Below are 23,444 nucleotides of genomic sequence, written 5' to 3' on the forward strand. Positions count from 1 at the left end.
GCATATTCAGGGCTCCTTTTGGACATAGGATATATAGGCAAAGGATAGGAATAGGAAAAATGTAGAATTTGAGACGGCAAGTTCCTCAAATCCTATCTTTTCCTTTCGAATCCTGAGCCAAGCTGGGGCACCTCATTGGGCCACGTCGCTCATTTTTCCTCCTCTGTCCGATGTTGATCGAACGTTGAGCATGTGAGCACAGCAGATTGCGTCCCCTCCGCCGCCGTCGACTTCTCCAGCTCGACTGCCCCCGGCGTGGGCTCCCTCTTCCTGCCCTTCGTCTGCCCCTCCGCCTACACCCCACTGTCCGCGCCTCGACGACGGCGTCCTATAGGAACTGTAGAACCAGGGCTCCTGTGCCTTCTATATTCAAAGAACAGCGTCAACAAATCCAATAATTTCTGGACAGTGAATGGAAATGTCACGAACTGAATTTTCTGCAATGGACAGTTAAGATTCAGTAACAATACAAGATGGATCAGCGTAAACAAATCCAATAATTTCTATATTCAAAGAAAATACTGAAATCCCGAGACAAGAGTAAATTAAACAGAGCCTGAAATTGCGCTTCAGATTAGTCCTGACCAAACAAAGTATACTTTTTTTCTTAAACATATGTCAGCACACTACCCACATGACCAAAATGAGAACCCTAAAATCCATGAAGAGTGAACTATAATTCAGCAACTATATATTAAAACTACATAAAGTCTCTGAAAATCTAAGCTACAGCACATAGTAGGCAAGTTACAGTTCCATTGTCATCAGAGCTACTGAACAACTGACTTGCAGCAACAAGCTTACGAATCCCTCACAACCTACACAACAGGGACATGAGTGAGCATATGAGCAATGGTATGTACTACAGTATTAAAGCTTGTGTGTTTACTCTCGGGTAGCAACTCGACTGAATACTAATTTCAGCAGTACTAATTTCTTGATCTCAGGTAGCAGTACCAAATCAGAAACTATTTCTTGTGAGGCAGAAAACGTGATTACCATTAGCAGTACAGTATTAATGAAGTACTGATCCAAATTAATTTCTTGTGAAGCCTGCTCGAGAAAAAAATAATTTCCTGTGATCTCTGCCACACGAGATCACAGGTAGAGGTATTAATTTCAAGCGATCACAGCTAGCAGTATGAATTTCTCTACCTGAAAAATAAGTACGTGATTAGTACTTTATATTTTTCTCTCTGACCCGAAAACTAAAACTAGATCACAGGTAGCAGCATTAATTTCTCGAACTCGTGAGGCAGAAAAAGCTAGAATGCGATTCAATTGAAAGTAGCAGCCATGCCCAAGAACCACGACCCAGTTCATCCATTCGATTTGATTCTAAGAAGTGAAGACTAAAGACGAGCAGATCTAAGAAGAAACACACAAAGATAATCAGGATGAGGCGTCCAACCTGCGCCTAGGAGACCACGCACGACACGGTTGGTCGGGGACGTAGCAGGTGCAGACGGAGATGGCGGCGGCGACGGCGCGACGAGACTAGAAACGATCCAGGAAGTGCGCCCGGATCAAAGTCGGAGCAGGATCCGCCCGGAAGTCGGAGCAGGATCCAGAGTTGCGGCGGCGGCGGCGACAGGACGAGGGCATGGGGCGACGACGGCTGGCTCAAGGGATGGAGATGGCGGCGCTCAAACCCTAGCCGCCATGCTTTCCTGGGCGACGCGACACGGGACGGGAGTAGCGAGCGAGGAGGGAGCGACGACCGACCGGGAAGAAACAACACGACTTCGGAGGCGTTTATTCTGAGCCGCGCGGATTGACGAGGTTGGGGTGGAAAAGGCACGGGCTTATTTTGACCCACGAGGTTTCCAAATGGTGCCGTGGATCACGACGGTGAGCAGCGACACGGGCCTCTCGCCACCCGCGGATGAGTCCGGGATCCCCGCGGGGATGCCCCTATTGGATGCTAGGGAGATAAATGCACGTGGGTTTGAATCCCCAGGGGGTTTTCTCACCTGTACATGCCACCCTCTCCCCCGCCGGGAGGAAATCCCCGACGACCGTTTGGGAGCCACGGGGATTAAAATCCCATCCAACTAAAAAAATTCTAAGAACTCCGTAAAAAAAAAGAATTCAAAAATGCAGCTCTGATCCTCAAAATCACTACCACGGATATACTCTCTAGTATACATTTATGTGTCATATCATTTAAAAAAGGTCAACTGCATATTCAGGGCTCCTTTTGGACATAGGATATATAGGCAAAGGATAGGAATAGGAAAAATGTAGAATTTGAGACGGCAAGTTCCTCAAATCCTATCTTTTCCTTTCGAATCCTGAGCCAAGCTGGGGCACCTCATTGGGCCACGTCGCTCATTTTTCCTCCTCTGTCCGATGTTGATCGAACGTTGAGCATGTGAGCACAGCAGATTGCGTCCCCTCCGCCGCCGTCGACTTCTCCAGCTCGACTGCCCCCGGCGTGGGCTCCCTCTTCCTGCCCTTCGTCTGCCCCTCCGCCTACACCCCACTGTCCGCGCCTCGACGACGGCGTCCTATAGGAACTGTAGAACCAGGGCTCCTGTGCCTTCTATATTCAAAGAACAGCGTCAACAAATCCAATAATTTCTGGACAGTGAATGGAAATGTCACGAACTGAATTTTCTGCAATGGACAGTTAAGATTCAGTAACAATACAAGATGGATCAGCGTAAACAAATCCAATAATTTCTATATTCAAAGAAAATACTGAAATCCCGAGACAAGAGTAAATTAAACAGAGCCTGAAATTGCGCTTCAGATTAGTCCTGACCAAACAAAGTATACTTTTTTTCTTAAACATATGTCAGCACACTACCCACATGACCAAAATGAGAACCCTAAAATCCATGAAGAGTGAACTATAATTCAGCAACTATATATTAAAACTACATAAAGTCTCTGAAAATCTAAGCTACAGCACATAGTAGGCAAGTTACAGTTCCATTGTCATCAGAGCTACTGAACAACTGACTTGCAGCAACAAGCTTACGAATCCCTCACAACCTACACAACAGGGACATGAGTGAGCATATGAGCAATGGTATGTACTACAGTATTAAAGCTTGTGTGTTTACTCTCGGGTAGCAACTCGACTGAATACTAATTTCAGCAGTACTAATTTCTTGATCTCAGGTAGCAGTACCAAATCAGAAACTATTTCTTGTGAGGCAGAAAACGTGATTACCATTAGCAGTACAGTATTAATGAAGTACTGATCCAAATTAATTTCTTGTGAAGCCTGCTCGAGAAAAAAATAATTTCCTGTGATCTCTGCCACACGAGATCACAGGTAGAGGTATTAATTTCAAGCGATCACAGCTAGCAGTATGAATTTCTCTACCTGAAAAATAAGTACGTGATTAGTACTTTATATTTTTCTCTCTGACCCGAAAACTAAAACTAGATCACAGGTAGCAGCATTAATTTCTCGAACTCATGAGGCAGAAAAAGCTAGAATGCGATTCAATTGAAAGTAGCAGCCATGCCCAAGAACCACGACCCAGTTCATCCATTCGATTTGATTCTAAGAAGTGAAGACTAAAGACGAGCAGATCTAAGAAGAAACACACAAAGATAATCAGGATGAGGCGTCCAACCTGCGCCTAGGAGACCACGCACGACACGGTTGGTCGGGGACGTAGCAGGTGCAGACGGAGATGGCGGCGGCGACGGCGCGACGAGACTAGAAACGATCCAGGAAGTGCGCCCGGATCAAAGTCGGAGCAGGATCCGCCCGGAAGTCGGAGCAGGATCCAGAGTTGCGGCGGCGGCGGCGACAGGACGAGGGCATGGGGCGACGACGGCTGGCTCAAGGGATGGAGATGGCGGCGCTCAAACCCTAGCCGCCATGCTTTCCTGGGCGACGCGACACGGGACGGGAGTAGCGAGCGAGGAGGGAGCGACGACCGACCGGGAAGAAACAACACGACTTCGGAGGCGTTTATTCTGAGCCGCGCGGATTGACGAGGTTGGGGTGGAAAAGGCACGGGCTTATTTTGACCCACGAGGTTTCCAAATGGTGCCGTGGATCACGACGGTGAGCAGCGACACGGGCCTCTCGCCACCCGCGGATGAGTCCGGGATCCCCGCGGGGATGCCCCTATTGGATGCTAGGGAGATAAATGCACGTGGGTTTGAATCCCCAGGGGGTTTTCTCACCTGTACATGCCACCCTCTCCCCCGCCGGGAGGAAATCCCCGACGACCGTTTGGGAGCCACGGGGATTAAAATCCCATCCAACTAAAAAAATTCTAAGAACTCAGTAAAAAAAAAGAATTCAAAAATGCAGCTCTGATCCTCAAAATCACTACCACGGATATACTCTCTAGTATACATTTATGTGTCATATCATATAAAAAAGGTCAACTGCATATTCAGGGCTCCTTTGGGACATAGGATATAGGCAAAGGATAGGAATAGGAAAAATGTAGAATTTGAGACGGCAAGTTCCTCAAATCCTATCTTTTCCTTTCGAATCCTGAGCCAAGCTGGGGCACCTCATTGGGCCACGTCGCTCATTTTTCCTCCTCTGTCCGATGTTGATCGAACGTTGAGCATGTGAGCACGGCAGATTGCGTCCCCTCCGCCGCCGTCGACTTCTCCAGCTCGACTACCCCCGGCGTGGGCTCCCTCTTCCTGCCCTTCGTCTGCCCCTCCGCCTACACCCCACTGTCCGCGCCTCGACGACGGCATCCTATAGGAGCTGTAGAACCAGGGCTCCTGTACCTTCTATATTCAAAGAACAGCGTCAACAAATCCAATAATTTCTGGACAGTGAATGGAAATGTCACGAACTGAATTTTCTGCAATGGACAGTTAAGATTCAGTAACAATACAAGATGGATCAGCGTAAACAAATCCAATAATTTCTATATTCAAAGAAAATACTGAAATGCCGAGACAAGAGTAAATTAAACAGAGCCTGAAATTGCGCTTCAGATTAGTCCTGACCAAACAAAGTATACTTTTTTTCTTAAACATATGTCAGCACACTACCCACATGACCAAAATGAGAACCCTAAAATCCATGAAGAGTGAACTATAATTCAGCAACTATATATTAAAACTACATAAAGTCTCTGAAAATCTCAGCTACAGCACATAGTAGGCAAGTTACAGTTCCATTGTCATCAGAGCTACTGAACAACTGACTTGCAGCAACAAGCTTACGAATCCCTCACAACCTACACAACAGGGACATGAATGAGCATATGAGCAATGGTATGTACTACAGTATTAAAGCTTGTGTGTTTACTCTCGGGTAGCAACTCGACTGAATACTAATTTCAGCAGTACTAATTTCTTGATCTCAGGTAGCAGTACCAAATCAGAAACTATTTCTTGTGAGGCAGAAAACGTGATTACCATTAGCAGTACAGTATTAATGAAGTACTGATCCAAATTAATTTCTTGTGAAGCCTGCTCGAGAAAAAAATAATTTCCTGTGATCTCTGCCACACGAGATCACAGGTAGAGGTATTAATTTCAAGCGATCACAGCTAGCAGTATGAATTTCTCTACCTAAAAAATAAGTACGTGATTAGTACTTTATATTTTTCTCTCTGAACCGAAAACTAAAACTAGATCACAGGTAGCAGCATTAATTTCTCGAACTCGTGAGGCAGAAAAAGCTAGAATGCGATTCAATTGAAAGTAGCAGCCATGCCCAAGAACCACGACCCAGTTGATCCATTCGATTTGATTCTAAGAAGTGAAGACTAAAGACGAGCAGATCTAAGAAGAAACACACAAAGATAATCAGGATGAGGCGTCCAACCTGCGCCTAGGAGACCACGCACGACACGGTTGGTCGGGGACGTAGCAGGTGCAGACGGAGATGGCGGCGGCGACGGCGCGACGAGACTAGAAACGATCCAGGAAGTGCGCCCGGATCAAAGTCGGAGCAGGATCCAGAGTTGCGGCGGCGGCGACAGGACGAGGGCATGGGGCGACGACGGCTGGCTCAAGGGATGGAGATGGCGGCGCTCAAACCCTAGCCGCCATGCTTTCCTGGGCGACGCGACACGGGACGGGAGTAGCGAGCGAGGAGGGAGCGACGACCGACCGGGAAGAAACAACACGACTTCGGAGGCGTTTATTCTGAGCCGCGCGGATTGACGGGGTTGGGGTGGAAAAGGCACGGGCTTATTTTGACCCACGAGGTTTCCAAATGGTGCCGTGGATCACGACGGTGAGCAGCGACACGGGCCTCTCGCCACCCGCGGATGAGTCCGGGATCCCCGCGGGGATGCCCCTATTGGATGCTAGGGAGATAAATGCACGTGGGTTTGAATCCCCAGGGGGTTTTCTCCCCTGTACATGCCACCCTCTCCCCCGCCGGGAGGAAATCCCCGACGACCGTTTGGGAGCCACGGGGAATAAAATCCCATCCAACTAAAAAAAATCTAAGAACTCAGTAAAAAACAAAGAATTCAAAAATGAAGCTCTGATCCTCAAAATCACTACCACGGATATACTCTCTAGTATACATTTATGTGTCATATCATATAAAAAAGGTCAACTGCATATTCAGGGCTCCTTTGGGACATAGGATATATAGGCAAAGGATAGGAATAGGAAAAATGTAGAATTTGAGACGGCAAGTTCCTCAAATCCTATCTTTTCCTTTCGAATCCTGAGCCAAGCTGGGGCACCTCATTGGGCCACGTCGCTCATTTTTCCTCCTCCGTCCGATGTTGATCGAACGTTGAGCATGTGAGCACAGCAGATTGCGTCCCCTCCGCCGCCGTCGACTTCTCCAGCTCGACTGCCCCTGGCGTGGGCTCCCTCTTCCTGCCCTTCGTCTGCCCCTCCGCCTACACCCCACTGTCCGCGCCTCGACGACGGCGTCCTATAGGAGCTGTAGAACCAGGGCTCCTGTGCCTTCTATATTCAAAGAACAGCGTCAACAAATCCAATAATTTCTGGACAGTGAATGGAAATGTCACGAACTGAATTTTCTGCAATGGACAGTTAAGATTCAGTAACAATACAAGATGGATCAGCGTAAACAAATCCAATAATTTCTATATTCAAAGAAAATACTGAAATGCCGAGACAAGAGTAAATTAAACAGAGCCTGAAATTGCGCTTCAGATTAGTCCTGACCAAACAAAGTATACTTTTTTTCTTAAACATACGTCAGCACACTACCCACATGACCAAAATGAGAACCCTAAAATCCATGAAGAGTGAACTATAATTCAGCAACTATATATTAAAACTACATAAAGTCTCTGAAAATCTCAGCTACAGCACATAGTAGGCAAGTTACAGTTCCATTGTCATCAGAGCTACTGAACAACTGACTTGCAGCAACAAGCTTACGAATCCCTCACAACCTACACAACAGGGACATGAGTGAGCATATGAGCAATGGTATGTACTACAGTATTAAAGCTTGTGTGTTTACTCTCGGGTAGCAACTCGACTGAATACTAATTTCAGCAGTACTAATTTCTTGATCTCAGGTAGCAGTACCAAATCAGAAACTATTTCTTGTGAGGCAGAAAACGTGATTACCATTAGCAGTACAGTATTAATGAAGTACTGATCCAAATTAATTTCTTGTGAAGCCTGCTCGAGAAAAAAATAATTTCCTGTGATCTCTGCCACACGAGATCACAGGTAGAGGTATTAATTTCAAGCGATCACAGCTAGCAGTATGAATTTCTCTACCTGAAAAATAAGTACGTGATTAGTACTTTATATTCTTCTCTCTGAACCGAAAACTAAAACTAGATCACAGGTAGCAGCATTAATTTCTCGAACTCGTGAGGCAGAAAAAGCTAGAATGCGATTCAATTGAAAGTAGCAGCCATGCCCAAGAACCACGACCCAGTTGATCCATTCGATTTGATTCTAAGAAGTGAAGACTAAAGACGAGCAGATCTAAGAAGAAACACACAAAGATAATCAGGATGAGGCGTCCAACCTGCGCCTAGGAGACCACGCACGACACGGTTGGTCGGGGACGTAGCAGGTGCAGACGGAGATGGCGGCGGCGACGGCGCGACGAGACTAGAAACGATCCAGGAAGTGCGCCCGGATCAAAGTCGGAGCAGGATCCAGAGTTGCGGCGGCGGCGACAGGACGAGGGCATGGGGCGACGACGGCTGGCTCAAGGGATGGAGATGGCGGCGCTCAAACCCTAGCCGCCATGCTTTCCTGGGCGACGCGACACGGGACGGGAGTAGCGAGCGAGGAGGGAGCGACGACCGACCGGGAAGAAACAACACGACTTCGGAGGCGTTTATTCTGAGCCGCGCGGATTGACGGGGTTGGGGTGGAAAAGGCACGGGCTTATTTTGACCCACGAGGTTTCCAAATGGTGCCGTGGATCACGACGGTGAGCAGCGACACGGGCCTCTCGCCACCCGCGGATGAGTCCGGGATCCCCGCGGGGATGCCCCTATTGGATGCTAGGGAGATAAATGCACGTGGGTTTGAATCCCCAGGGGGTTTTCTCCCCTGTACATGCCACCCTCTCCCCCGCCGGGAGGAAATCCCCGACGACCGTTTGGGAGCCACGGGGAATAAAATCCCATCCAACTAAAAAAAATCTAAGAACTCAGTAAAAAACAAAGAATTCAAAAATGAAGCTCTGATCCTCAAAATCACTACCACGGATATACTCTCTAGTATACATTTATGTGTCATATCATATAAAAAAGGTCAACTGCATATTCAGGGCTCCTTTGGGACATAGGATATATAGGCAAAGGATAGGAATAGGAAAAATGTAGAATTTGAGACGGCAAGTTCCTCAAATCCTATCTTTTCCTTTCGAATCCTGAGCCAAGCTGGGGCACCTCATTGGGCCACGTCGCTCATTTTTCCTCCTCCGTCCGATGTTGATCGAACGTTGAGCATGTGAGCACAGCAGATTGCGTCCCCTCCGCCGCCGTCGACTTCTCCAGCTCGACTGCCCCTGGCGTGGGCTCCCTCTTCCTGCCCTTCGTCTGCCCCTCCGCCTACACCCCACTGTCCGCGCCTCGACGACGGCGTCCTATAGGAGCTGTAGAACCAGGGCTCCTGTGCCTTCTATATTCAAAGAACAGCGTCAACAAATCCAATAATTTCTGGACAGTGAATGGAAATGTCACGAACTGAATTTTCTGCAATGGACAGTTAAGATTCAGTAACAATACAAGATGGATCAGCGTAAACAAATCCAATAATTTCTATATTCAAAGAAAATACTGAAATCCCGAGACAAGAGTAAATTAAACAGAGCCTGAAATTGCGCTTCAGATTAGTCCTGACCAAACAAAGTATACTTTTTTTCTTAAACATATGTCAGCACACTACCCACATGACCAAAATGAGAACCCTAAAATCCATGAAGAGTGAACTATAATTCAGCAACTATATATTAAAACTACATAAAGTCTCTGAAAATCTCAGCTACAGCACATAGTAGGCAAGTTACAGTTCCATTGTCATCAGAGCTACTGAACAACTGACTTGCAGCAACAAGCTTACGAATCCCTCACAACCTACACAACAGGGACATGAGTGAGCATATGAGCAATGGTATGTACTACAGTATTAAAGCTTGTGTGTTTACTCTCGGGTAGCAACTCTACTGAATACTAATTTCAGCAGTACTAATTTCTTGATCTCAGGTAGCAGTACCAAATCAGAAACTATTTCTTGTGAGGCAGAAAACGTGATTACCATTAGCAGTACAGTATTAATGAAGTACTGATCCAAATTAATTTCTTGTGAAGCCTGCTCGAGAAAAAAATAATTTCCTGTGATCTCTGCCACACGAGATCACAGGTAGAGGTATTAATTTCAAGCGATCACAGCTAGCAGTATGAATTTCTCTACCTGAAAAATAAGTACGTGATTAGTACTTTATATTTTTCTCTCTGAACCGAAAACTAAAACTAGATCACAGGTAGCAGCATTAATTTCTCGAACTCGTGAGGCAGAAAAAGCTAGAATGCGATTCAATTGAAAGTAGCAGCCATGCCCAAGAACCACGACCCAGTTGATCCATTCGATTTGATTCTAAGAAGTGAAGACTAAAGACGAGCAGATCTAAGAAGAAACACACAAAGATAATCAGGATGAGGCGTCCAACCTGCGCCTAGGAGACCACGCACGACACGGTTGGTCGGGGACGTAGCAGGTGCAGACGGAGATGGCGGCGGCGACGGCGCGACGAGACTAGAAACGATCCAGGAAGTGCGCCCGGATCAAAGTCGGAGCAGGATCCAGAGTTGCGGCGGCGGCGACAGGACGAGGGCATGGGGCGACGACGGTTGGCTCAAGGGATGGAGATGGCGGCGCTCAAACCCTAGCCGCCATGCTTTCCTGGGCGACGCGACACGGGACGGGAGTAGCGAGCGAGGAGGGAGCGACGACCGACCGGGAAGAAACAACACGACTTCGGAGGCGTTTATTCTGAGCCGCGCGGATTGACGGGGTTGGGGTGGAAAAGGCACGGGCTTATTTTGACCCACGAGGTTTCCAAATGGTGCCGTGGATCACGACGGTGAGCAGCGATACGGGCCTCTCGCCACCCGCGGATGAGTCCGGGATCCCCGCGGGGATGCCCTATCCAAAGGAGCCCTTAGAGTATTTCTGTTTAATTTTGTATAAGAGAAGAAGAAGAAGAAACTTATCTTGTGGCAGTGGCGCCGACGTTGGCACGCAATTAGGCTTCTTTGGGAGCACGGGGCAGCTCAACCCAGGGAACAGCAGCGCCTAGGGGGATTTTTGTGGACAGTCACATCTAAGGATGAAAACGGTACGGAAATATCGCGTACCGAACCGCATCGTTTTCTATATTTAATCCGATCGAATTCGTATTTCTGGATAAATTCGAATTCGGTTCGAAATTCGGACCACCAAATTCGAAATCGGAACGAAAACGGTTTAGATATTTTTTTGACCGTTTTCTACTTTTAATTCGGAATATTCCGAATTCGAAATTCGGTTTTGAAATTCGGTTTAAACCAAATTTGGCTCACTACAAGTCCAACTTTAGAAAAATTATATCTTTTTCATACGATCTCGAATGAAGATGATTTTTATATGAAAATTGTAGCTCTCGACGAGATCTATAACTTTTTAGTCCTTAGTTTTTTCATTTGATGTCTTGAAGATGTTCAAAAAACTTAAACAAAGTTAGCGATATATTAATCACGTACAAGCGCTTGTTGCCTTGAAAAAATCATATCTTCCTTACATCGTGTCGAATGGAGATACTTTTTAAGAAAGTTGTAGGACTTGTTAATTATTATGTACTTGTTAATTGTTATGCACTTGGTCCTACGGGTCAATATTCCGTATTGATTTTTCGTATACCGACCGTGTACGACATAATTTCGCTCGAATTAGTTCATTTTCGAAATTTTTGATATTCCGTAAGTTCGTGTTTGTTTTCGGGTCCGCCTTTACCGCTTTCGTTTTTGTTTTCGTATTCAAATGTAGAAGTAGAAAACGGTTGAGAGATTTTTCGACCGTTTCCGACCGTTTTCATCCCTAGTCACATCCCACTCCACGCCAGGGGAGGTGAACCCTGTCCCCTGGTGCTGTTTGGAAGCAGGGCAGGGGAGATCACCACGTTGCTGCTATTTGATCCTAGGGAAGATATTATATTGTGCAACCAAAAGACAGAGGGGGTTAAGACTGCCCCCGCAGCATTACAAATAAGAAGAAGGACCTTCTCATCCGGTCGAGAAAACCTCCGAACCCCCGCCCCCACCCTTACACGGTGGCTTTCCGTCGCCCAAGTGAGAATTGGACCGGTGCCCCCCAGTGCTTTGGTTATGGGGATGGACGAGGGGATTTTTTAACCTTAGCCTGAAATTCGCTCCCACGGGGAGTCGAACCCAGGACCTGAGGAGTGCCGCTGGGTCACCTAACTGTTTGAGCTAGGCGCATCATTAGCACTTAAATAAGTAGCCAAAAACTCAGTACTCCATACAAAATTTCGCTCTGAACATAGGTTTCAACATGACGTTCTTCGGTTTTTGGCCCTATTCGCTTCTCTTACGAGCCGTAAAGTTTCAGCGAAGGAATAATGTTTTTCTCTCACAACAAATCAGCAAAAAGTACTTTCAGCTTTGGCTTTTTAGCGAAGCGAACGGGGCTGAATAATGAGAGCATCAGCACAATGCAGTATTGTCCTCCTGAAGCCAACTCAAATAGGTTTCAACATAGTATTACTTCTGAAGCCAACTCAAACAGAGCATCAGACAAACTAACAAGTTTATTAAGGAGATACATCATGTGCCATCACAATACGTAATTAACATGTTCATCAAAATAAATGAGCTATGAATACAATGTTGACCCAGTATTGTCCTCCTTTTTTGGTGTTGGCTGACTCCATCTCTAATTTCCCTGCACCATAACAGCATACCTCAATGTTTAGGATACACATACAAAGACAGAAACATATTTAGATCTTAGACTCTTTACAAAAAAAATTGGAACTCTGTAGAAGTGGAACACCTAGTCATTTTCTAACACTACACCAGGTCATCTTCTAACTATGAAACTGTCTTAGCTCCTTTCAAGTTAAATCTTAGTATACAGGTTCAGTAAACATGATGTAATGCTAGAAGAAGAGGAGAAAACTAAGACAAGCAAACATACCTGTGAATCTTTTTTCTTTAGCCAAATTAGTTGAACAGTTGGATTTTTGGTCATCATAAATATTTATCGATTCATCTCAGATTGAAAGAGTTCATTAGCATCTGCCTTCTGCACATTAGTTAGGTCTTCCATGCTTTCCACAATAGCAATGCACTTTTCTACAGAATATTCATCTTATTTTTTCTTCTTCTCATCTAGTTTTTCCTAATTTTTCTCCATCTGGAACTTTCTAATATCTATGAATTCGCCGAGTTTAGCTGCCACTTGACTTTGCTTGCGTTTTTTTCCACTACCACTTCCTTGCTCCTCTAGATTAAGATAGGATGGTACAGATTGCACTTCTGGGCTCTCAATTTGAGAAAAAGGATTTATACCAAAATTGATGCCAACAGAATCAGAGCAAGCCAGCAGCCGTGTTCTGTGTACTTTGCTCAGAGTGACTTCTTTCAATTGAAGGTCGTGCCGTCATGTTAGGAGGCTCGGTTGATGTAAAATTCAAATCTCCAGTGGCTATACTTCCTATTAATACACACCAGAAATTCACTCTTAGGTATTAATCAAAGTTATTCAGGACCATAGGCACATGTTCATTTAAGAAACATAGCAAACAAATGGTAAGGCCATCATGATAGACAAAATTGTGGTTCCCTGAACTCAGACCACCAAATAAGCATAGTTGTTCTTTTAGACAAAATTGTGCTGAAAAGATTTACAATACGGCTGGCTCAGAAGATTTACAATACAACTAGCTCATGAAACAACCAGTCTAAAAATGGACCAAAACTTCAGTCTAAAACAACTTGTTACAGAACTGAGCAAACAAAGGAAAATTACCTGCATACAATGATGCCAGGTGTTCATAAAGAGGAAGTGGCTTCTTTTGGAACTTACTGACTTTGGGATTCTTCTATTAAATGCAACAAAGCAACATTTTGGTTAGCTTCTTAAAATAGTGAAAACACAGTACTATATAATAGACAGAAAGTGACTAACCTCAATTAGGTCTTCCCATTTCTTTGGTTCGGCAATTATCATGCTTAATGTCTCATTCCAACCAACACCACTCTCTTTTCTGGCATCTCTAACTGTCCTATAGTTTCCTTTCAACTCCTTATCCTTCTCTTGCATTTGTTGTATTCTAAAATGAGCTAAAGGGAAGGTTTCATTGAACTGTTTAGCGATATTTCTCCAACCATCTGATGTCCAGCCATTTTGTGCCTTGTACATTGGGACATTGACATGCTCTTTCATTATATCCACCAACCCTTTCTCATACGTGTAGCTCCATGCAGCCCTTGTACCCTGGGATGTTAACAATGCTTAAAAATGGTGAAAGATAAATATAATCTAAAAGTCTAGAAATATAAATGTAAGGTAAAATGCTGAAAATGATGAACAATGCTCCAAATTACCATCTAATTATTATAGGCAGCCCACATGCCTTGCGCGATTTGATCTCGCAATGTGTTGCCATCACTCGATTCTATCTCACTTGGATAACTGTTATCCCCCTCCGGCATATCAACAAAAGTGGTTGGATTGATATATTGTGGTTGTTGATCTAGCCAACTATCTTGCCCATTGTGCCCTCTAATTATATTGTGAAATACCGCTGCTACTGCAGGAATCTTGATCTGAGTCTCAATTGGATAGTGTGTTCCCACTTTCAGAATTGGAAACCGTTTTTTCAACACCCCAAATGCCCTTTCAATATGATTCCGAAGTTGTGCATGACGATGATTAAACAACTCCTTATAGTTTGCATACTCATTTCTCTGCGATGATCCACGCCTTCTAAACTCACCAAGGTGGTACCTAACTCCTCGGTACGGTGCTATGAATGATGGAGTGTTAGCATATCCGCCATCTACAAGGTAGAATTTCCCTGGTGGTACATGAAACCCCTTCGTAAGAGCAGAACGTAGGACTCCTGCATCAGACGCAGATCCTTCCCACCCACAAGAGATGAAAGTGAATTTGAGATCAAAGTCACAAGCGAACATAACATTCTAGGACAATGTCCCTTTTCTGTTTCTAAAAGGAGGGGCCTTATCTTCATTGATAGTAATAGGGATATGTGTCCCATCGATGGCGCAATGCAGTTCTGCACGTAAAAAGGAACTTAAGATTGTTGGAATAGTGTGTTTGGAATGATACAAGGGCAAGCAACCTATATGACTAACCTGGAAGAACGGCATGAACCGAGGGTTTGATAAAATCTTGGCATGTGTTTGGTTTGGATTTGGAAGCTTGATGAATCTATGAGTCAATGTTGGAATTATATCAAACATGAACTGCCTAACATCCTCCTCCCAAGAACCCATTATCTATGATATAGGGATAATATTATTAAATAGGATATAATATAACTAAAACAAGAATTATAACTGATGTGCCAAACATAAAAGAAGAGTTCTATGAACTGCAATACATAAAAGAAGAGTTCCCTGAACTGCCAAGCATAACAGAAGAGTTCTCTGAACTGCAATACAATTTTCAAGTAGATCGAAACGAGATTTGCAAGAACCTATTACTCAGTCAACTCCTAAGGTTCAGGATCTAGGCTGATCTTACTCCAGTTAATTAAATGGGGCAAATATGTAAGGTCTTGGCTAGGTTAGTCCAACTCAGTAAGTATAGTAAGTTAGTAACCAGGATTTATTTTTCATATTTGTTTGTCACCTCCGATACAGAAGTTTACAGAAAAAAAGAGAATACTGCTAATTCCAAAATGTAACAGGAAATGCATCTCTCTTCCACAGCAAATAGCTAATTGAGATGGATCCGGCATCTACTACATACTCCTAGTAGGATTAGAAAACTGCATGCAGTCTTCTATTTTAGCTCTCACTCAACTATTTAGAAACCTATCTAGCTAGATATCAAGATATATTTTGGGCAACTAAAGAATGTCACAATTTATCTTTAAAAAAATACTTACTAGGCCTTTGCAACTCACCAAACATAATCTAACAATTAACTGTTTTGCTTTGTGCAACATCAAAATACAAATACAATCCTAAACAATATATTTTTTATACACTCAAGACTGGTGTATGAGTGCATTATGCTTTCTAGCAACTAGCAGCAGGTCTATGCCAATGTTTTTCTTTAAACCATAATTCACAGATGTCATCAAAATATTACCAGATCCTCTGCTTTGTTGACAAATATTAACAGATGTCCTCCAAATATTACCAAAATTGAAACATATAACCAAAGCAGCAAATTCATGGAATCACAGCTCAAATGAACAAGGGAGAGGAATCAGTAACAGAGACAAACAAAAGTACCTAAGCTGCTAAGCAAGGAAGTGGAACTTGCTGGGTCACTTCTTGTCTTCACCCTGAAAACAATCTGTCAACTGAGAATTGTAGATGAAGCAAACTAAGATGACAAGCAAATATCTAATTTTAACTATAGGTAAATCTGTTGGTATTACAGCAATAAATAGAACAACATTCATTCACTGGTCAACCAGTACATTATGGCAAAAAATGGCAGATCCTTGATTTTTCTAGGATAATTTAATAGATTCAGATCCAGCTCCACTTTGAGTCTAGCTAGCCTAGCCTCGTCTACTCGTTATTAACTGCAGATTGCACGTAGAAACGATGATCCAGAAATAGTATGCAATTTAAATGGTATTGCGCTTTGGATCTGGCTAGTGCATCCATCGTGCACACTTCAATACGAATTAGATCTAGGTGAGGAACTTGGACGGGTTCTTGGAGCTAACCTGGAGTAGATCTTTAAGCTCGGACGGTGGTGGTGGCAGTCGCGAGGCCGGCGACGGAGATAAGGAAGAAGCCGGCGGGGTGCGAGCTCGGCGGCGGCGGGCGGGGCGGCGAGCTCGGTGGTGGTGGCGGCGATGGGGGCGACGACGGCGGTGGCGGTGGCGGGAGGACAGCGGCAGCGGTGCTTCCTCTTTGTCGCCCTCGCTCGGGTCGGGGAAGAGCCGCCCGGACCCCTGGGTGCTGGACGAGCCGCCCCGTGGAAAGTACGGGGCTTGGGTCGCCCTCTCCCAGGTGATGGGCTTCCAAATGCAAGGGGGCTTCTCCCCGTGGCCGAAATCCGCGCGGGGCCTGGCCTAGGGAAAAGGCGGGGAAACCCCCATGGATTGGGTCTCCAAAGGAGGCCTTACGGTGGCGAGCCCCGCCGAACCTCACCCCCCAAGTCAGGTGAGGAGGACCCGGCCTCATGGTGTCTACCTCTCCACCTCCACCACAGCAAACCTTCCCTTCCTAGCTTTGAGCACAATTCGTAGTTCAAAGCTCCCTCCACAGCTGATCCACATAAGCTAGCTATCTACGCCTCAATAAGATGCCTCCCCATGGAGATGGAGATGGAGATGGAGATGGAGATGAACTTTGTTCCTTTCCCCCATCGATTCCCCACTCCACCCAAGATTTGCCCAAGGCTCCAGCATGTACAGCCGCTCAAATACCACCAAATAGAGCCATGGACCTCGAAACCCTTGGCTCCGTTTGCACCTTTGGTGATTTTGGATATTTTTTGCTGCCCCCTCCAGAATCACCTCAAATTGACTTCTCTAGGATCATCAACGACAACGACGCCGCAGGCCCAGTGCATGTGGGAGCGGGGTGCGGACACGCTCACGCTGCCCCTTGTTGTGCTACGGCAGGTACGACGGAGATCCAGCACCTGGATGAGGAGCGAGGATGCTCAACGGCGGTTCGATTCATGGAAAAGCGACGTCAAGCAGCTAGCGCCTCCTCTGGGAAGTGGACCCCTTGAGTTTGACGGCGCCCGATGAGAAGCTCTGGTGGAGGCTCCGGCTCCGGCTCCCGAAGATGACCGCCCTTGCAGTAGCTGTACAGATGCCTATATGCCCCAAGTCAACGCCGCCGCCGCTCCGGTCCCAGTGGGATGGCCACGGGGAGACGCTGCTGTCCCTTGCTGTGCTCCAGCTGCATAGCTTCAGCCGGGCTCCAACCATGTAGGAGGAGGAGGAGGAGACCACCGCGAGAAAATCCAGCGGCAGATTTATTCGTTCAAGAGCGCTGTCGAGCAGGACCTCAAACAAAAACATAATTTCCACTCTAGGGTAGGGTCCTACTTGACCTACTTCGTGCTGTACTGCATGCAGCATGTCGTACGGTGAATCCTGCGACTTGGTACATCGCGTGCAGTGGTGCGGATTCCCATTCCCACCGCCGGAACACGGCGACATCATCTCAACGGAGACACCATGCTCGATCGTCAGATTCAACCCCGACTCCAAAGACAGGAAGACGCGGCAGGGGTGCGGGAAGGAGAAAGGCATGGCAGGGATGCGTCCATAGCCGTCGCAGCTCCTGCCGGGACAACAAGGCTACATCGGTCTTAAGAAGACGCAGGAGCTCCACGATGGCAGCGGCACCGTCGGCAAGTGGCGCGCTCACGAGTACACCCCGCTCTTGCCGTCCGAGGATGGCACTAAGCTCGTACCCGCGGTACGGAGTACTAACCTATCCATCCTCACTCTTCTGAACTAATAAGCGTATTTTCATCATTAAAAATCTAATAAAATAGTTTTTAACCGTAAGTTTCTCTTACTATATATTGTTATTTGCTAATTACGAAATAGTTCATAGCCTAGTGGTTATGACTCCTGAGTCCTGAGTAGCACCTCCGGCGCCTAGGTTTAAACTCCATGTAACAGCTGTTCGTTAAAGTTTGTATGAGTTGATTTTTTTTCTTATTTAAAATATGATTATCAATCAAGGACGAAGGGAGTATAAAAAAGTTACTAGGTAGTACTCCTATGTGATTTATCGTATTTGCTCTCTCCCTTGCAGGAGATCTCACTACGCGCTGTATTCCAAGACGATAAACCATCACTCACTACCGGAATCCTCAAATTTGCCGAGTGTTTTTATGTTTGCCGAGTGTATTTCCTCGGACACTCGGCAAATAGGTGATTTGCCGAGTGCTGCGTTAAAAACACTCGGCAAAAAAAACACTCGGCAAAGAGCAGGTTTGTGTCGATGTTTCACCACCGATAGCCTGCCATTGGGGTACCCGGGGCAGTTTGTTCGGGCTTCGGCGTATGCGGAACTCGACGGTAAACGCAAGAGACAGTCGATTTATCCTGGTTCGGGCCCTCGACCGTGATCGAGTAATAGCCCTACGTCCAGTCGACGTTAGCCTTTGCGTTGGATTAATTGTCCAGTGTCTCTCCAGGAACCCCGCCCTCCTTTATATAGTCAGGAGGCAAGCGTCCTTGTCGGTTTACAATGAGAGTTCCTAGTAGGATTACAGAATACTACTACTACTAAGATTACATGGAAAGAATCCTAGTTAGACTAGATCTTCTCCCTTGCTTGAGGGGTATCCCGTGGGTCCCGCATCGACAAGCCCCCGAGCACTTCATGGTTGAGCTCTGGAAGCATCGTCTTGTTCCTTCAGGTCTTGCCGAGTAGGAACAAGCATCGTCCGAGTGCTTTCTTGAGCGAAACCGTGTAGCGCTTCGTGAGATCTTTGGGTGGTGTGTACTTTTTTTGAAGAAAAAATACTCCCATCTGGGTGTAGCCCCCGAGCCTCTTGCTATTTGGAACAAGGAGCTGGAGGGTCTTGTCTTGAAATTGCTCTGATTCTTTGTCGAAGGGCTCCCGAGCATATACCCGGGTTCTTTATCAAAAAGAACTTGGATATAGCTCGGTCCGGGTTCTTTTTGTCATGAGGCCTTAAAGTGGTCTGCCTTGAAGAAGTCTTCTTGGTGACATGCGCTTTTTCGAAGAAAAAAGTGCACTCACTGAGTGTAGCCCCCGAGCCTCTTGCTATTTGGAACAAAAAGTTGGAGGGTCTTGAATCTTATGTTGTTTGAAAACTCCTGTTTTGAAGAAGTCTTCTGAGTGATGTGCGCTTTTTTGAAGAAAAAGTGCACTCACTGAGTGTAGCCCCCGAGCCTCTTGCTATTTGGAACAAAGAGTTGGAGGGTCTTGAATCTGAGTTGTTCAAAGAACTGAAAACCTCTCCTGTTGCAGCCCCCGAGCATATATCCGGGTTCTTTTATTCAAAAAGAACTCGTGTAAACAACTCGATATATGTAGATCGTTGTGTTGACAAACTTTTTATTCTTGTTAGTACTGGAAAGACTTAGGACCAGCGATCTCAAGTATCTTCAGCTTCTTCTTTTTAGCTTTTTTGCTTAACTCGAGATGTGGCCAGCATCTGGCTCTTTCCCTGGTTGTAAAAACATCTTAAGATCGGTTCGGGTGTTGGCTTATCAGCTACCCTCATCGGCAGGCTCAAGCATCTTTTCAACTTTTTTGTTCATGGTCGGTATGCTCGGGCATAGTTTCGGCCATTTTCCTTTTTGGTTCGGGTGTTAGCTTATTAGCTACCCTCATCGGCGGGCTCAAATATCTTTTCAGCTCTTTTGCTCTCGGCCGGTATGCTTAGTGAAAACAACTCGGGGAAAGCCATAATAAGACATATGTTGTCGAGGAACACCATCTTTATTGATCATGAACATTGATCTCTTGTGGTTTGTATATATATTCTTCCTTGAGTTGTTTTCATGCGTAGAATCTTCTTAGTTGGCTGATGTGCCATGTATTGTTGTCTTCTTTTCCATCTTCAGTTATCAACTTGTACGTGCCTGGTCCGGTGACTTTTGTGACAATAAAAGGACCTTCCCATGGACTGAGTAGTTTATGGCGTCCGTCAGTTTTTTGTATTCTTCTTAGTACTAGGTCTCCGATTTGGAGTGATCGAGGCTGGGTATTCTTGTTGTACTAGGTCTCCAGGAAGTCGGCGAGCAGGTCGAAGTCGATGTGGAGCGGCGGGAACTCGCCACCGAAGCAGTTGTCAGCGGAGGAGAGGGGGCAGTCGAACACGCTGCGACGGTTGCTGGTTGCTACTGCCGACGCTCGACTCGTCGGTCTCTAGGGCCGGCATTGCTGGAACCGGCACCAGCTTCTTGGTCTTGCTGCATGCAGGTGTCATCGGCAGCTGCGGAGGGCGGGAATGAGCGGAGCATGGAGGTCGGGAACACCGCCGCCGCGTGGGACTCCTCGCCGGAGTCGTTGGATGACGTGCTCTTGGACACTACCGGCGTCGGTGGCTGCGGGAGGCACTCGGCGACCTCGTCGAGGACAGGGATGGGCACGTCGTCTGGCCGATTCGAAGTTGGTGGTGTCGTGGCCCTGCGCAGCTGGATGCCGAGTCGTACACCTTGGCAGCCCCATCGCCGGGCGATTTGCAAACATGGACTCGAAACACTGGTGGTTTGCGGATTTAACGTTGTACCCGTAATCATAGAAATAAATGATCCATTTATTATCCATTCGAGTGTATCGTAATCAAGAGTCAATCTTTTAAGTGTCATTTTTGCAAATTTTTCCCCATGAGCAATGTCGAAGGTGCGGAACCACACCCGCACCCGCCGCAGGCCCATGGCTGCCGAAGCACGCTGTGTAACCGGGGCTCGCCGCCGTTGGACTTCCTCTCCCTTCCAAGGAGCACCAGCCTCGGCCTCTCCCCGGCCGCCTCTGAGGATTTTTAAAGAGGGCCCGTGGATTCACCACCATGGCAGAGGAAGGAGAGGCTGGGAGACAGGATCAGGAGGATGGGGAGGCTGAAGGGGCATTTTTTTTGCTGGTGGGGATCTAGGCGAGGAGTTTTTTATATTTAATATTTTAATAATAGCCGTGTCTAAAAAAATTGTAGATCTAACTCTTTTGGTCACGCCAGTCCCGCTGGCACGACCAAATAACGTTGTCGCGCCATATGCGTTGACGCGGCAAGATATGCCACGTTGGATGGCATTTCCGATGTCGGCGTGACAGTGTTCGGCCTGTTCGCTGGTTGGTTTCTGGACTGATAAGCCCAGCTGGTGCTGGTTTGTTGTGAGATGAAAACACTGTTGGCTGACTGATAAGCCTTGGCTGAAACCAATAGACGAACAGGCTGGTTGTCTTATCGCGCGACCGGGAGTGGCGTGACAAGACTCAACTTTAGAAAATTCATAACTCTTCTATACGACGTCGAATGAAGATGATTTTTATATGAAAATTGTAGATCTATCTATAACTTTTTAATTTTGAGTTTTTTCATTTGAAAACATTAAGATGCACAAAAAATAATATAATATTTCAGCAGCATAATAATCGCTACTAGCGCTTATCGTATTAGAAAAATAATATATCTTTTGTACGGTGTCAAATGAAGATACTTTTTATATCAAAGTTGTATCTCTCAATAGGATAACTTTATAGTTTTGAATTTTTACATTTGATATTGTTAAGATGTTTGAGAAAATAATATAAAGTTTCAGCAGTATATTAGTCGTGCATCAGGGCTTGTTGTCTCACGAGAATTATATTTTTCTTAAAAGGTGTTAAATGAAGATATTTTTTTATATCAAAGATGTAGCTATCAATTACATGTACATACGTACATATCGTCCCACACGACATGTACATACGTACTACCACTGGTAGAGAACCGAGCTTTACTCCCGGTGGGGAACCCCCTCTAGTCCCGGTTCCCCACCCGGGAGCAAGCATCCGGGACTAAAGGAGGGTCCTTTAGTCCCGGGTCAGGAACCGGGACTAAAGGAGGACCTTTAGTCCCGGTGGGTAACACCAACCGGGACTAAAGGTGCCTCCTGACATGCCACGATGGCCGGCACCTTTAGTCCCGGTTGGTAATACGAACCGGGACTAAAGGTTTTTTTCTTTTTTCTTTTCTTTTCATTTTTTTGTTTTCGAAGTCGTATTGTACGCTGCTAATTATACATTTATACGCGCGTATAGTATGTTTCGGTTCAAGCACAATGAACGTATTAAATCACACAATTCAAGCATAGAAAATATATATGCATATATATATATATATATATATATATATATATATATATATATATATAATATATATATATATATATATATATATATATATATATATATATATATATATATATGCATGCATGCATCATATATATATTTACATGCATGCATGCATATGTGTATTTTACATTATATTATTTCATGTGCATATATTACAAAAAGATTGCATTACAGTTGTTATGATATAACAAGTTTCCTCTCATCCTCTAGCTTGGCTTTCATGTCAGTGTTGGGTCGAAGTAGAACTCGCCCTTGGAATCGATGACCTGCTCATTAAAAAATCCGGCTATAGACTCTTGAATTGCTTTGATTTGGTCTTGCCGTATGACCTTTTCCTCCAACCATCGAGTCTACAGGTTTGAATTAAAGGAAAATAAATTAATATATGTACATATATTTATATAAAGACATAGTAACACAATCAATAATAATAATTAAATGAATATATAGTGTATTTTTAACGTACTTTGAGTCTCTCTGTAGGAGTTCTTTGGGAGACCACTTTGATAAACTTGCAAACATAGTAACCACAGTAGTTGTTCCCCTGTTCCTGCTTCAGACACCACTTTACGAGAAAAAGATTTGTCATCCAATCTGGTGATCCGGTGAAAGCTATATGTTTAATTAATAAAGATGATGCGATTCAGGGGACTTACTTTCAAAGGGATTACATTCAGTGGCGCTTTGCATTTTTCCATGTGTTGCTTCTCAATAAAGGTTTTCCAAACACTGCCCAATAAAAATTTTGCCACATCATCAGATATAGTTAATCATCATGTTTGTGTGTATATATAGTTGCTAGAGATCCTGAAATTACATCTGGATAATATCTATCATATCTTGGTAGTCTTGTTGTGGTTTTCTCATCGAGTCATAGATTATCAAGTGACTTTTCACCAGATCGATGTCCATCAATATCCAGTGATTGCTGCATGTGTTTATAGGATATAACGCATAACACTCATTAATTAACTA

At 45.2% G+C, this 23,444-nt stretch overlaps 1 protein-coding gene and 1 pseudogene across 1 annotated transcript; both read right to left on the bottom strand.

Moving 5' to 3' along the window:
• Positions 1-12,348: 12,348 nt before the first annotated feature.
• On the bottom strand, positions 12,349-14,027 carry LOC136499380 (L10-interacting MYB domain-containing protein-like; annotated as a pseudogene).
• Positions 14,028-14,615, bottom strand: LOC136501233 (uncharacterized). The gene has a single exon (XM_066496733.1). The coding sequence runs from the start codon at positions 14,613-14,615 to the stop codon at positions 14,028-14,030; it is 588 nt and encodes a 195-aa protein (XP_066352830.1).
• Positions 14,616-23,444: the final 8,829 nt, after the last annotated feature.

Source organism: Miscanthus floridulus, chromosome 13 (genome assembly GCF_019320115.1).
Source record: "Miscanthus floridulus cultivar M001 chromosome 13, ASM1932011v1, whole genome shotgun sequence".
Classification (NCBI taxonomy): Eukaryota; Viridiplantae; Streptophyta; class Magnoliopsida; order Poales; family Poaceae; genus Miscanthus; species Miscanthus floridulus.